This window comes from Microcaecilia unicolor, chromosome 3 (genome assembly GCF_901765095.1).
Source record: "Microcaecilia unicolor chromosome 3, aMicUni1.1, whole genome shotgun sequence".
NCBI lineage: Eukaryota > Metazoa > Chordata > Amphibia > Gymnophiona > Siphonopidae > Microcaecilia > Microcaecilia unicolor.
In genome coordinates this window covers 63,839,541-63,853,293 of record NC_044033.1, presented here as the reverse complement: position 1 = coordinate 63,853,293, position 13,753 = coordinate 63,839,541, and the positions used below count along the sequence as shown (strand labels likewise).

The 13,753-nt window shown below is 43.4% G+C and overlaps 1 protein-coding gene across 2 annotated transcripts in view; it reads right to left on the bottom strand.

The window, feature by feature from the left end:
* Positions 1–12,518, bottom strand: part of RAB3GAP2 (RAB3 GTPase activating non-catalytic protein subunit 2) — a 284,414-nt gene extending 271,896 nt beyond the window's left edge. For both annotated transcript variants that reach the window (XM_030196010.1, XM_030196011.1), the window contains exon 1: positions 12,322–12,518. In XM_030196010.1, coding sequence (XP_030051870.1) covers positions 12,322–12,412 — 91 coding nt within the window. In that variant the 5' untranslated portion in view covers positions 12,413–12,518. The remainder of the gene's footprint in view (positions 1–12,321) is intronic.
* Between the last annotated feature and the right edge of the window lie 1,235 nt (positions 12,519–13,753).

Below are 13,753 nucleotides of genomic sequence, written 5' to 3'. Positions count from 1 at the left end.
AGAAAAGGGTTGCCACTCTCTCTCTCCAAGGGAAACCAATGTGCCCAGTAGAATTGACAAATTACCTAATTGCTTTCCCTTGTAAAACCTCTAATTGGTAAAAGAAATTATAAAAGATTAGGAACTAATTAACACCTGTTTGCAGCTGGATTATTATATTCCTATAACTAATTGATTGTACGTGCCTGTTGTCAATCACTGATTTGACTTGTATCTTGGTAAATAAACTCCTCATCCCAAATGATGATTTGTGGGCTTCACTTAATGATGAAAGGCTGTAAGTATAAATGCTTTTGCTGTATCAGGCTATCTTTCGCTGCATTGTATAACCTGTAGCCTAAATCCAGTTTGTCATAAGGCTGGTATCTTTTCCTTAGACCTAACATCTCTCTTAGTGGCAATTCCTTTTAGAACTTCACAACTCCTTGATTACCCCAGTACTAGTGCTATTTAGAGATGGAGTCAGATTTAAGGTCACTCCAGCCTTCTTGGGGGTCTCTGAACCCCTAAATTTACAACAGTCTTCAGCAGTCTCTTAAACTGCCCTGTGTTGCAGACAAGACGCAAATAACAGGTAAATTGTTCCATAGTCTTGGACCTGCAATAGAGAATACAGTAGCCCTAGTGTCAGCACAGCACACATTGTTAGTTTCTAGATATTTTAAAATCAACTAACCACAATGTGCAAACAAGTTGGTGTACTCTCAAATCTATGAAAAGTATCAAGGAGCTGTCCCATAAATTATCTATGGCCAGATGCTCAAAACTACAACAGTGCCAAGGAATTACTTCCTAATGCTCGATGTTAATATAAGTACATAAGTACATAAGTAGTGCCATACTGGGAAAGACCAAAGGTCCATCTAGCCCAGCATCCTGTCACCGACAGTGGCCAATCCAGGTCAAGGGCACCTGGCACGCTCCCTAAACGTAAAAACATTCCAGACAAGTTATACCTAAAAATGCGGAAGTCCATTTAATAGCGGTCTATGGACTTGTCCTTTAGGAATCTATCTAACCCCTTTTTAAACTCCGTCAAGCTAACCGCCCGTACCACGTTCTCCGGCAACGAATTCCAGAGACTAATTACACGTTGGGTGAAGAAAAATTTTCTCCGATTCGTTTTAAATTTACCACACTGTAGCTTCAACTCATGCCCTCTAGTCCTAGTATTTTTGGATAGCGTGAACAGTCGCTTCACATCCACCCGATCCATTCCACTCATTATTTTATACACTTCTATCATATCTCCCCTCAGCCGTCTCTTCTCCAAGCTGAAAAGCCCTAGCCTTCTCAGCCTCTCTTCATAGGAAAGTCGTCCCATCCCCACTATCATTTTCGTCGCCCTTCGCTGTGCACTATTACCTTTCAGCATTAGTAAGTCAAGGGGGAGAATGGCACCTGGTGCATGCCCAGAACAACCAAAGGAGAGGAGGGAAGGAGAGGAAATGCCAGTTTCCGACGGGTGAAGAGGCAGGGCGGCCAGCAGTATTTTCTGCAGACAGCAGGAGGAGAAATTCAACAGACTATGGCCCCCCTTTTAAATTTTCCACCTTAAAGTTGATATCGTTTCTCTTCTCCTTCGGCAAAGAAGCCTAAGGTTTATCTCCTTCCTTGTTAAATTTGCCAGCTTTTGGAAAACTGCTTGTGCCTGTACTAGGCAGCATAGGAAAAACAGATACAAGGGGAAAAAACTCTCATCAGCTTGCTTTTCAGTTTCCAGCTCCGAACTGGCATAGGTTTTTGCGTGGTAAGAGCACCCATCTTTGGGATGTTGCTTTCTGAGTATTACAGGGAATGGGATAGGACCTATTTTGCTTACATTAGCATGAGATTAGTGCAAATCGCTGGCGAGCTCTTTTTTGCCGCAGTAAGGGCAAAAAAAAACATTATGTATTGGCAAATGCAGGCACTAATCTGGTGCTCATGGCCTCTAGCGCCCACATTTGCTTCTGAGCATCGGGGCCCTGATGAGTTAAAATCAGTACCTTAAATAGACACAGGTAACTAGTGTAATTTCTTCAATGTATGTACCAGGAGGCTCCGGTAATCAAACGTGCTGCAGCATTCTGTATCACCTGTAAAGTCTTACAGCGAGCTGCAGAAAATCCCATGTAAAGGGCATTACAATAATCCAATTTTGTTAAAACCAAACTCTGAACTACAATTCTTAAAACATCGGTTTCAATCTGCTCAACAGACAAAACTGGTAAAAAGATTAACGTATCACCTGTTGAATTTGAGTTTACACACACAGACTGGAGTCTAAAACAACTTCCAAACTCTTCACACATTTCCTTATTAGCAATCATGTAACCAATAACCCAACTTCATTCAGTACCTCCCAGTCTATACACCTCCCCACCAACAAATTCCGATTTGTCTACATTCAATGCTAACTGATTCTCTTTCATCCAACTATCAATACTTGCAAAACACAATTCCAACTGTAGAACACACTGCTCCCATGTCCATCTTACCGGGAAGAAAAATTGCAGATCAACATAAATCCGATAAGTCACCCCTAAGTCTCGAAACACCTTCCTCACTGGAGCCATATAAATATTAAACAAAAGGGCCCACAATGCCGATTCTTGTGGTACTCCCAACAACAGGATAATACCAGAGACATCACATCCCCAATCTTGACTTGCATCGATCTTTCCCTCAAATAAGACACAAACCTGTCAAACACAACCCCATAAACCTAAATCATACAATCTCTTCAACAACAAGCCTTTTGATCACATCTCTGCTCTGTCAAGAACACTGGTTGTCTTTGTCAGCACAGATTCAATTCAAAATTCTAGTTCTGGGTTTCAAACCTCATTTCCCGACAGCCTCAGATTATCTCTCCCGCCTCATTATACCCTACACCCCCACCTGTTTGCTCCGCTCAGCCAACACTGGACTACTACAACTTCCCTGTACTTCTGTTGTCTGACTAGATTCTGCTCGGGCCTCTGCTTTTATCAATGTTGGCCCCTCTTACTGCTCTTTTAAATCTGCCTTGAAGACTCATCTTTTTAGCCTTGCCTATACTGCTCCCCATTAGTCTCTAATTCTGTCTCTCCCATTATTGTTAACTGCTCTTATGCTTTCTTATAGCATGTTTTGCTATTGTAAACTGCTCTGAATACATTTCTTGGCAGTTGGCAGTATATCAAGCCATGTAAAAAAATACATAAATATATTCACAGAATCAAACACAGAAATATATCTGTCACAAAACAGTAGACATCCCTCTCATCCATACCACACCACAGCTCATTCACAGTAGAAATCAACAGCCACTCCACACTAGGGCTACCCTTAAACCTAAACTGAAAAGGATAGAGACCATCAACCCTATCAACATATTCACTCAGTTGCCCTAAAACATTTTCAATGATTTTCTCCATAACCGACAATACAGAGATGAGGTGATAACTATTCATCACAGACTGATCCAAACCCATTTTTTTTCAACAGAGGCTTCACAATGACTAACTTCAATGATGCTGGAAAATGACCCTCATTAAGTGACGCATTTACAAAAATCGTAACACCGGCGCAATCTCATGTGCAAACTGCTTAAAACCCCTGAAGTACATGTATCCATCACCGGCCTTGGTCAGTTTCAATGACTGAACCACTCTCACTATCTCAACCACAGACACATTCTGAAAAATTTCACCCACTCCTCCACAGTACTTTGTGAATGCACTTGAACATCCACAACAGGCTGGCTTACTCTCTCAATTAAATCTGTAGTTTTCTCCATCAAGAAGTCACCATAATCACATGCATCAAAACCCAATCTCACAGAACCAACATGAAAAAGAACCAAAGAACAGTACAATGCATGCTGCACCAAACCAGAATCCTCAACTGAAAGAGCTGGGTCTAACTGTCCCCATTGGAGAGATGACAGGGCACCTAAGCCCTGACAACAATCGGTCCGAAAACCAGGGCAGTAGCCCCTGGACAGACTCAGTAGTCCTGATCTGAAAGCCCAGGAGCAGACTTCGAATGTCCTGCATGCAAGACTGCCAACATTTCATTCCCAAGAAAAAGAACGGGCAGAACCAGAACCTGGAGATGTACCAGAGACAAGTTAGGCATCTCAAAAGGGTCAACAAAATCCCACAGAATGCCAGCAGAGATTGGGTGGCCACACCAGAAAATGGGAAGCAAAGCTAGTGCTGACCAAACTTACAGTCTGTGCCCTGCCAAAGGCAAGGCCAAACAAGGTCAGATGTCCCTATACAGTAACTCAAACAAGGAGCTTAACTTGTAGGGCAGACTGGATGGGCCATACAGGTCTCATCTGTCGTCATCCACCAAGTAACTCTGAAACAACGCACCCCCAGAAAGATCCCGAAAAATAAGGTCGTCCCCCCCCCCCCCCCCCCACAGGAGCAGGAAATGAGGGAAATTGAGTCCCCTCAGGCCAAGAGCCAAAACAAACGCAGATTTGAGCCGGCGAGGCTAAACATCCAGTGCTGGTTGAAGTGGTTGCGACGACTTAACCGGTGACCCCATGCTGACCTGAAGAGAAGAGGGACCAGAGAAACAAGGTTACCAGTACTAACAGAAGCAAAGGCTCCTCTAACAGGGCAGCGGTACAAGAAAAGAAACCGCGCACGAAGCGGGCTAGCTTAAGCCCTAAAAAAATAAATATATAAAATCAAGGCCACCTCCCTCATCATGCTGTCCCATGCAGCGATACTGTGGAAAGCAGAAAGAACACGGAAAAGCAAAACTACCAGAGACCCAGGAAAACAACTCCACTATAGCGCCCCTACGTACAGCATGAGACGGAGGGGAGCGTCGGACAACCCAGGAAGCAAAAAGGAAGGAGCGCTGGCCTGATAACCATATATCCTGGGCCCTGCTACAACTGCTGAAGTGAATTCACAAAATGGCAGCTACTGGCGAATAAATGGCTGCCAAGACTGTGCTCCCCACCCCTCAAGCGACTGCACACGAATTCGGGACCGGAGGCAAAAATAAAAATGACTAAATACTCACAGTTGAGTCTTCTCACTGTCTGTATGGGAGAATAACTGCCTGCAGCCTTTTTTTTTCCTTGCAGAAGAACAAGTAGCACATGCTGGCAGGAAAGGAGGGCAGAGAAGGGGGGGAGATAGGGACCTGGCACCACCAGGTGTACCTCAAAAAGGCAAAATCCAGACCAAGACCCCCAGCTCAACTAAATCTGAGTGAACAGGTTAGGAGCAAGCTCAACCAGACAGCAGCACAAGATATGTCCATCCACCTGCTGAAATAGAGAGAATACTGAGGATAAGATGGAGGCACAGGTCCACATACAGCAAACCTCTGAGGTTCTCTCTATCTCCACCTGCTGATAGAGGGACATAACTCAATCACCTCTGGATTTATCTGGAGGACGCTATGGAATTTTCAGTTTATTTTCTTCTCTACCCTGTTCCTGGGGGCACAAATCACATGGCCTAGTATCAACAGCTGGTTGCATGCAGACATTTCTGCAGCCAACACGGTGGCTTCTGATAATCTCCTCTAAGGTAGGCTGTCCATATCAAGGTATGTAAAAATCATTCTGCTTCTCTTTGGCCCTTTCATGAATAGAAGAACAGCCTTCTAAACTTCTAGCATTCCAATGTACTTATCCAGTTCTCCTCTATATCCTTAATTTCCCCTTATGCTTAGAAGCAGTGGTGTGCTGGAGCCGACTCGCACCGGCTCTGCAGAGCCCGTTATTAATTTTTTAACAATTTAGCGAGCCAGTTGTTCTGCTCTCAGCTGCAACTTGAATGGGGGGGGGGGGTGGTTTCACAAATTGCAGCAGGAGGCTGGAGGCACGCATGCCCAAACACACCAGCTGTCACCTGATATTGGTGCATGTGTGGTGTGTGGCAACCCTGCCTCCTCGTGCTGCACTGCAGGCAAGAGGTTCGTCGGAGTTCCTGATTCTCTCTTCCCTGCTGCTGCCCTTCCCACTGCCCCATGCACTGAACTTTGTTTCTTCCCTCCCATATCCGCTCCCTCTCCCTGCCTCCCTCCTTCAACCTCTTCCCCCCCTCCCCCCCCCCCCCCCCCCCCCCCCCCGCCGCCGCAGTTCGGACCGGATCGTTACTTACTTGCAGACAGTAGGCAGGACGCAGCAGGCAAAGGACACTGCCGGGACCAAGGAGGTTTGACGTGATGAGCTGCAGGCAGCCTATCTACTCCACAGGTAAGCAAGGAAACCAATTTGTTTAATCTTTGTTTTCATTCCCCCCCCACAGCTAGAACACTCAAACCAAACAAAGCAATCAAACCTATGAGCTGCTGCATCCACATTCTCGTTTTTTTTTTTATTCTTGGGCCATCTGTAACAAGTCTAAAGCTGTTAGGCAGTGCCTTAAAAGGTGGAGGACAAAAGTTTTTGTTTCGGTTTTTTTTTTTACTTATTGGACAGATTTTTTATTTATTTGAAAGCTTCCCATATAATATAAATATCATGAAGTAACAATTGAATATCACTAAAACATCTTTAAAAATTATTATATCTGGTAGAAACAGCAATCTTAAACTCTGTATTTTGTACTCATTTTTCTACACTAAAAATAAATAAATAAATACTCTGTCTGTATACAATACAGATGGCCAAATTTCAGTGAGGATATCCTGTTTCCTGATGAGTTCACCTTAACTGTTGTTGTAGTCTACCTTGGGAAGCCTTGTGTTATAAAGCTGATGATGGAATATATTGAAATTAAATGGAAGTAGAATTAAACTCTCCTTTCATTGGGGCACATGGAATCAGATCTTAATCTGTTTTGTAGAAGTTTACCTTTTAGATACACAAATGGATTATTCTGTTTTGAACATGTTTCAGGGGCAAGTGGTTTTATTAGTCAAAATAAAAATATTTTGTTTCTTGCAGATTTCTTTTGTTGAAACATAAATGGGCCATAAACCCCTAATGCAGCCCATTGGTTTTCTTATATTTTGTTCTTGTGATAAATTATACTGTGTCAAAACTGAAAACTCTTGTCTCTATCTGGTCGATAATAAAAGGAGCTCATTGTGAACACTATCCACCCTAAAAGGTTGTTTTGTGGCTGTACATGAAGAATTATGATATTGACTAAATACGTGTATGTGTGTGTCCCTAGTCCTGCATCCTAAGTTTATATAATCCTTTCAAGAAATCCAGTTAATCTTTTAACTTATTAGTGGAGCATAACCGCAGAGTCATCGTATGGTCGCATCTTCAATATCGTAATACTAGTACCCATCTAAGGAACAGCCAGGTTATTTTGAGTTAGTCTTCACTTGCTTTCTTTGTGCCATCACTATCCAGCAGGTAGGCAGTGTCTTAAAGGATGGAGGATAAAGGATTTTTTTTTTTACATTAAAAGAAGGTAAATTTGGATGTAAGGATTGTTTGAAAGCACACTCTCTCCCCGGGTATAGCCAGCTCTGGAAATGTTTTTTTTTTTTTGCGGGGGCACAGAGGTGGACCAGGGAGAGAGCCTGTTGTTAAAAATTTACCAGCACACCACTGCTTAGAAGGTATTTTTTTGCCTTCCTATTTGTGTCTCGCACAGCTTTTCAGGACTTATCTATACAGCACTATCAGTGTGTGCTATCTTACACACATCCTGAGTCAACTTCTGGCAGTTTGTAGCTTTGAAATCCTCTTTCTGAACTTTCTGCCTGTTGCCTCGGCTCCTGCTAGGGCAAGAACCTTGAGTGCTTAGCCCCTGTCAGCTCTTAGCAACTGGGCTTTTGTTGTGGCAAAAGGAAGCAAATGCCTATTTTCTTGAAACACTTTTTTCCATTACATGGCAGTGTTCCCCTCTTCTTTCTCTTCTCTCTTCTGTCCTTCCCCTGGGGAAAACCTAAGTTTGTGACTACAGGATGTATTTAGGAAGCCCAGTATTAAATGTTTTCTCCCACTTTTGGTCTATGGGGAAAATGCTTAGTAAATAAGACCCTGTGTGTGGCCAAATCTAAATGGAAGGGTAATAAAATCAGAAGAGATTGGGAGATTTCTGAATGGGTTTGGATTTGTTTACTAAGTATATGCTTTATTTAGATGTCATTCATCAATTATTCTTACTACGGCAATAAAAGTAGTTCGGACCAGTCCAGACTATTGGATTATGTCTGTCTACTAGTGGATGGAGACAGAAACTAAAATAGTTCCTTGTGAGTCGTCCCTTACGGGTACTATGCAGCCATGAAATGTTCAGTATTTCATCTAAAGGAAGAGTAAAAAAGTGTAGTATGTCATAGATGGAACTAGCCAAGCAGTGGTACTAGTGATCATACAGTAGGTCAGCACTGAAATCCTAGACCATAAAGTGTTACATGCAGCAACTTCACAAATAAAGAAGGTTTTGCTTCCTTTTGCCATTGAAGGGCAGAATAGAATCCCAAGTGGGTATGAAGGGCAAAGAGCCTTAAAAGATGGATGGAGGGGATGAGAAGTCATCAAGAGTGTCTGGAAGGAGAGGGAGATGTATAGAATGAAGGATCTGGTAATGGACAGTGTGTGTACAGGGACAGGAGAATGTGGAAGGAGAGACTATGGAAATGGGACTGGAGAGGAGGTGAAAGGGGGCAATGGGAGTGGGAAGAGGTATGAGAAGAAAGGGGTAACGGCTAGTGAGGGAATGACAGAGTAATATAGATAATGGTTTGGGAAGGGGTGAGTACAGAGGATGGCAATGGGGGGAGCCTAGTTAGTGGGTGATGGGGGTAGAAGAATAGAAAGCTGAGAAAGGAAACAGTGGGAGATTGAGGACTGAAGAGAACAAAGGACAAAAACCTAACTTGGTCTAAGAATCAATGGTAGTCCTGCTTGTTTTACTTTCCCTATAGTAGGTGTCTAGTGCACTGGGCTTTATGTAATGTTTATAGAGCTGTCTTTTAAACAGTAGAGCTGTTACAGTTTTAGTCCTGAATTTTAGTGCTGACATGTATAATTTGTGCATTTCTTAATGCAGAGTCCTGTGCTATTTTCCAAAGTGTCTGGCAGCAGGAAAGTGTTATTGTTCCTAAGTTAATAACACAGTTTGAATTTTTTTTCTTTGTATAATGAGTTGTAAGGGGAACTAGTCTAACACAACTGTCAGCAAATTGTGTATTGTGTGTTACAGGTTTTATATTGAGATTGTATCTAATCCTGGATAGAATTCAGCCATTACTCGCATATAATTAGTTGAAAGATGCTATCTATTATAATGGTAGTGGTGGCAGGGATTCTTTATGTGCAGGGCACCCTTGGGGCTTTTCTTGTATTGCCTTTCATAGCTAATATACAAGCAGGAGGAGGGGACTGTGATGTGGTGGTGGGTATGATGTGCAGATATGTCACTTTGTCTTGCGCTCCTATTACCAACCCAAATTTCTCTGTCAAGACACCACTGGTCTGCTGGCCTCCCCAACCCCATCTTAACTGTCAGATTATCTGGCTCTGGCAGATCTCCATGCAATTTTCCTCCTTTCCCACAACATTTTCACAACTAAAAACAAGCTCAAATTAAAAAAAAAAAAAGTATAGGAGGGTTAATTCGAAATATCTGCCCTAAGTGCAGAAAAGCTGGTCTGGACTCTGACACAAGGAATGCATATAATTGCATGAGGCATGCTCCCCATGCTTTCCACTCCCTTCCCCTAGTGCTACCACACCCCTATCACTGCTAGGCTGGTTCTTGGCAATTCAGATGTTCGTTGTAAATTCTACTGCAACACCCAAAGACTAGATTAATCATAGTTTTCTTAATGGTTACTATGTACAGCAACATTTAGGGGCCCTTTTAGCAAGTCACACTAAACAGTGGCCGGCGCTGTTGTCAGTGCATGGGTTTTCCATGTGCTGCGGCCACTTTTAGTGTGGTGGTAAAACAATCACAAGCTAATTTCCCAATTAGCGTGTTGCCATTACCACAGGAAATTTGTTGGTGCTAAGAGCTCCCACATGAATTCCACAGTAATCGGGCAGCCTGTAAGCAATGTGCCTGTGCTACCCAATTAGCGCAGGGCATGCCTACTTTCCGCCCATAGTCACGCCTCCCGCATTGAAAAGTACAAAATATTTTTCAGCATGAGATTAACACGTGCTGATGGTCATACTACTGCGAGACGCCTCAGTTCGTCCTGCTAGTGCCTACCACAGCTTAGTAAAAGGGTCCCAAAGGGACTAAACCAAGCAGACTACCACTCCTTGCTGGGAACACTATCAATTAACAATGGAGAAGCACAGTAATACCTGTTGATGTGGGACAGTGGCAATCTATGGTTAAATAGTAAAATCCATCCTTTGACATATAATGGTCTGACATATAACCACTCATTTTTTATTTTATTATTCTTTGCACACCAACAGTATGTTTGGGAACAGCTCCATTCAGACCACTTCACCTCTCCAGATCGCATACAACACAGAAACATACACCCACATGTAAAAAGGTTGAAAAGAATTCCATCAGCCATGTTCCTCCTTCAAAGAGAACTACCCATTTCTTCTTCACACACACAAGGGTTGCAAAGAATTCCATAAATCATGCTCCACATGCATTCCCCATTTGTTTTGTCCCCTCTCTCTCTAGTGGGTTAGGACTGATTAGCTGGTGTTTGTTTATGTGAACAAATCGTAAAGAACTTTATTCTCCTGCATTTTTTCTGAAAAAGTAAAAAAAAAAACCTTTTAAAACCAGCAAAACAAACCAAATTTTAAAGAGGGTGGGAAAATGTAAAGAAAATGAAACAGTGAAATGGACTAAGTGAAATGGACATTCAAATATACACAATATACTTCCACCATAGGCATAACGTTACCCTTGGCGATTTCAAATTCTGTAATGGTACACAATGAGTTAATTTTCTGTAATGTTTGGGTTTACAGTTCACTTAAAACCAATTGTTTTTGTCTGAACTTTTCCTCAAGGGCACTACTTCTACTTTTAAGTCCATAGCTACCCAATCCAAAAATCCTTCATGCTCAATATTTTACAGTATTTCAACTCAACCAGCAATGAAATTGAACACTTCTAAGAAATGCAAGTCAAACTCAGGATGTTAACTTATTGGAATCTTAGGATATCTAGAATTCTTCTAGTTTCCCCAATTTTACATACAAGAAACCACAATGCATGTCTATAAATATTAAAGCACAGAAGTAAGACTATGTATTCTAGTTCTGCATTCAAGTGTTGCCATTATTTATGCTGTAACCAAGTCATCAGAAAACATATGAGCATAGAAAATACTTTTCTTTTGCCAAATTGGCCAACGCACCAATTTGTTCACAGAACATTCTGCAACCATGTTACAAATTCTGGAGGCAACTGTTCACTTTCCCATCATAGTTTTACCAAGAAATCATAAAATGTTTCTCTAGCTGTGTAGATCACTATTTTCTTGGGTGTCATTCAGTAAAGTCCTTCTGTTATTATAAATGTTGGCCGCCTTCCATGGACATAAGACAAGCTTAATAAAATTCAATGTACTGCAGAGACAAGCGCAGTCAAAAATAAGATTCCATACTTGATAGGAAAACTACCAAGACTGTTTTTTCCAGCTTGTTCTACAGTTGTGCTCCAGAAATGCAAGTTTGCATAAACCCCAAAAATAAAATATTAAATGTAAATCTTTACAAAAGCACCTGTACATACGATGTGCAGTAGATAATATTCTTACCATTCACCCTGCACAACTAAACAAAATGGGGATCAAATACGTGAGCTTTAGCAGCATATCCGATGGTTTTAAAAATACATGTACAGCAGGTGAACGCAGGCTCAGAGAGGGAAGGATGGCTGCTGCCATTACACTACCCGGTGCCAAACCACCCATGACTAATATAGATAAGCACACATCTATAAGATGTCCCTCTCTCTCTCAACAGTATCAGCATGATGCCACCACAATGGTTTTGATCACGATCAGCATAGCAGCATCCAGATTGACTTACTCATAACCTATGAATCATAAGAACAAGATGCTTTCAAAACCAATAACAATAGTACCTACTCAGGAACTTCATAGACAGAACAGAAAGGACACTAATAATTTTACCTGCTCTAGAGATACCTACCATCATCCTAATTTTAACTCCACGTTCAAGGTACGAAAAAACTCATTGGATCATCGCACCAATTTTTGAAATAAGAAGCACACTGAACAACAACAAATGTATGGTGCTGCCTCCTCAGAGAAGAAAGTGAAACAGTCTGTGTTTGTTTAAGATCGGGAAAAGTGCATCCGGCAGAGACCGACTCGCCCCTGGTTCCTCTCCCCTATGTGAAAGGGAGCAAGGCCCCGGCTCTCCAGCTCCTCCCCAACCCGCTGCCGATCACTTACCATCACTTTCCTCCCGGAGGAGCGGGAACAAGAAATCCCGCACAGCTCTGATGTCCTGGAAGCGACAGAACTCCACCAGAGAGCAGGACATTGCTGCCTGCTCCGTGTCACGTGGCCTCCTCCCTCCTTTCAGCTCCCGGACTCACCGCTGGTAACCTCAGGGCTCTACGCTAACTCTCTAATACCACCGTGCAGCGGACCTGCCAAACCAAACAGGAAATAGTCACCACCGGTTACATCGCGGAGGAGGAGCTCTGCGCACGCTCAGTGTCATCAACTGCATCGCCTTCCGCCGGCTGGCTGCCTATTTTTAATGCACCATGGTAACCGCTATCTTGGTAGCAGGGCAGGGCTTGCCAATTCCAACATGTCTGCCGCCGAAGGCTCAAAAAGTACCAAGAGCCTTCAAAAGTGGGACAAGTAAGTTCCTTTTATTCCACAGCATAGATCAATCTTGTACATCAATCACTCAATCTCATAAATCTGTGTTGGACAAGGGCCCTGTTTCCGCGCACAGCGCCTGCGTCAGGAGCCTTTTGACATCAAAAGTACAATATGAACTTGCCTAGCATCGCAGCAAAAGGCAAAAAATAGGAACCTTGTCCAGCTACTGCAGTGTTGCCAGATGGCGAAAATTTTTCCAGCCCAAACATAGCCCAATATAAATATTAATATTATTAATCAAATGAATTAAACTATTATTATGAATGTAATAATTCTCACCTCCAACGTTCTGAGGCTGCCTGGAACCGTGGATTCTGGCCAGAGCTGCTCAGAAAAGTGGAGTAGATAAAAGTGACGTCATTCCTGAAGTGCCACTGATTGGCTGCGCCTCCAACATTCTGAGGCTGCCTGGAACCGTGGAGTCCGGCCAGAGCTGCTCAGAAAAGTGGAGTAGATAAAAGTGACGTCATTCCTGAAGTGCCACTGATTGGCTGCGCCTCCAGCCCGACGCCCAGCAACAAAACGCGACCCATCCAGCACAAAACAGCGACCCAAGCAAACTGCGACCCAGCCAGCAGCAAACAGCGACCCAGGCAGGGGGAGGAGTAGGGAAACATGCGGAGCGTGTTTCCCTACTCCTCCCCCTGCCTAGGAATCGCTACAGACTGCCTGCCAACCTACAGAACTAACCGCCCTCAATCGGAGAGCACAAAGATAGAGGGCAGCGACATGGCAAACGAGCATCGGAGAGGACGAAGAGGGAGGGCGGCGATACGCCGAGCAGAGGAGGCGGGTGAGGGCTCAGGGCGGGGGGCGGGGTCCAGTAATGGCGAGTCAGAGGAGGGGGGAGGGAAAGCGCTGCGGGTCCGATTCACCCCATGCGTGGAACGGACTCCCTGAGCCCATACACCAGGCCCCCTCCCTGCCCATCTTCAAATCATTGCTCAAAGCCCCCCTCTTCAATGTCGCCTTCGGCACCTAACCACTA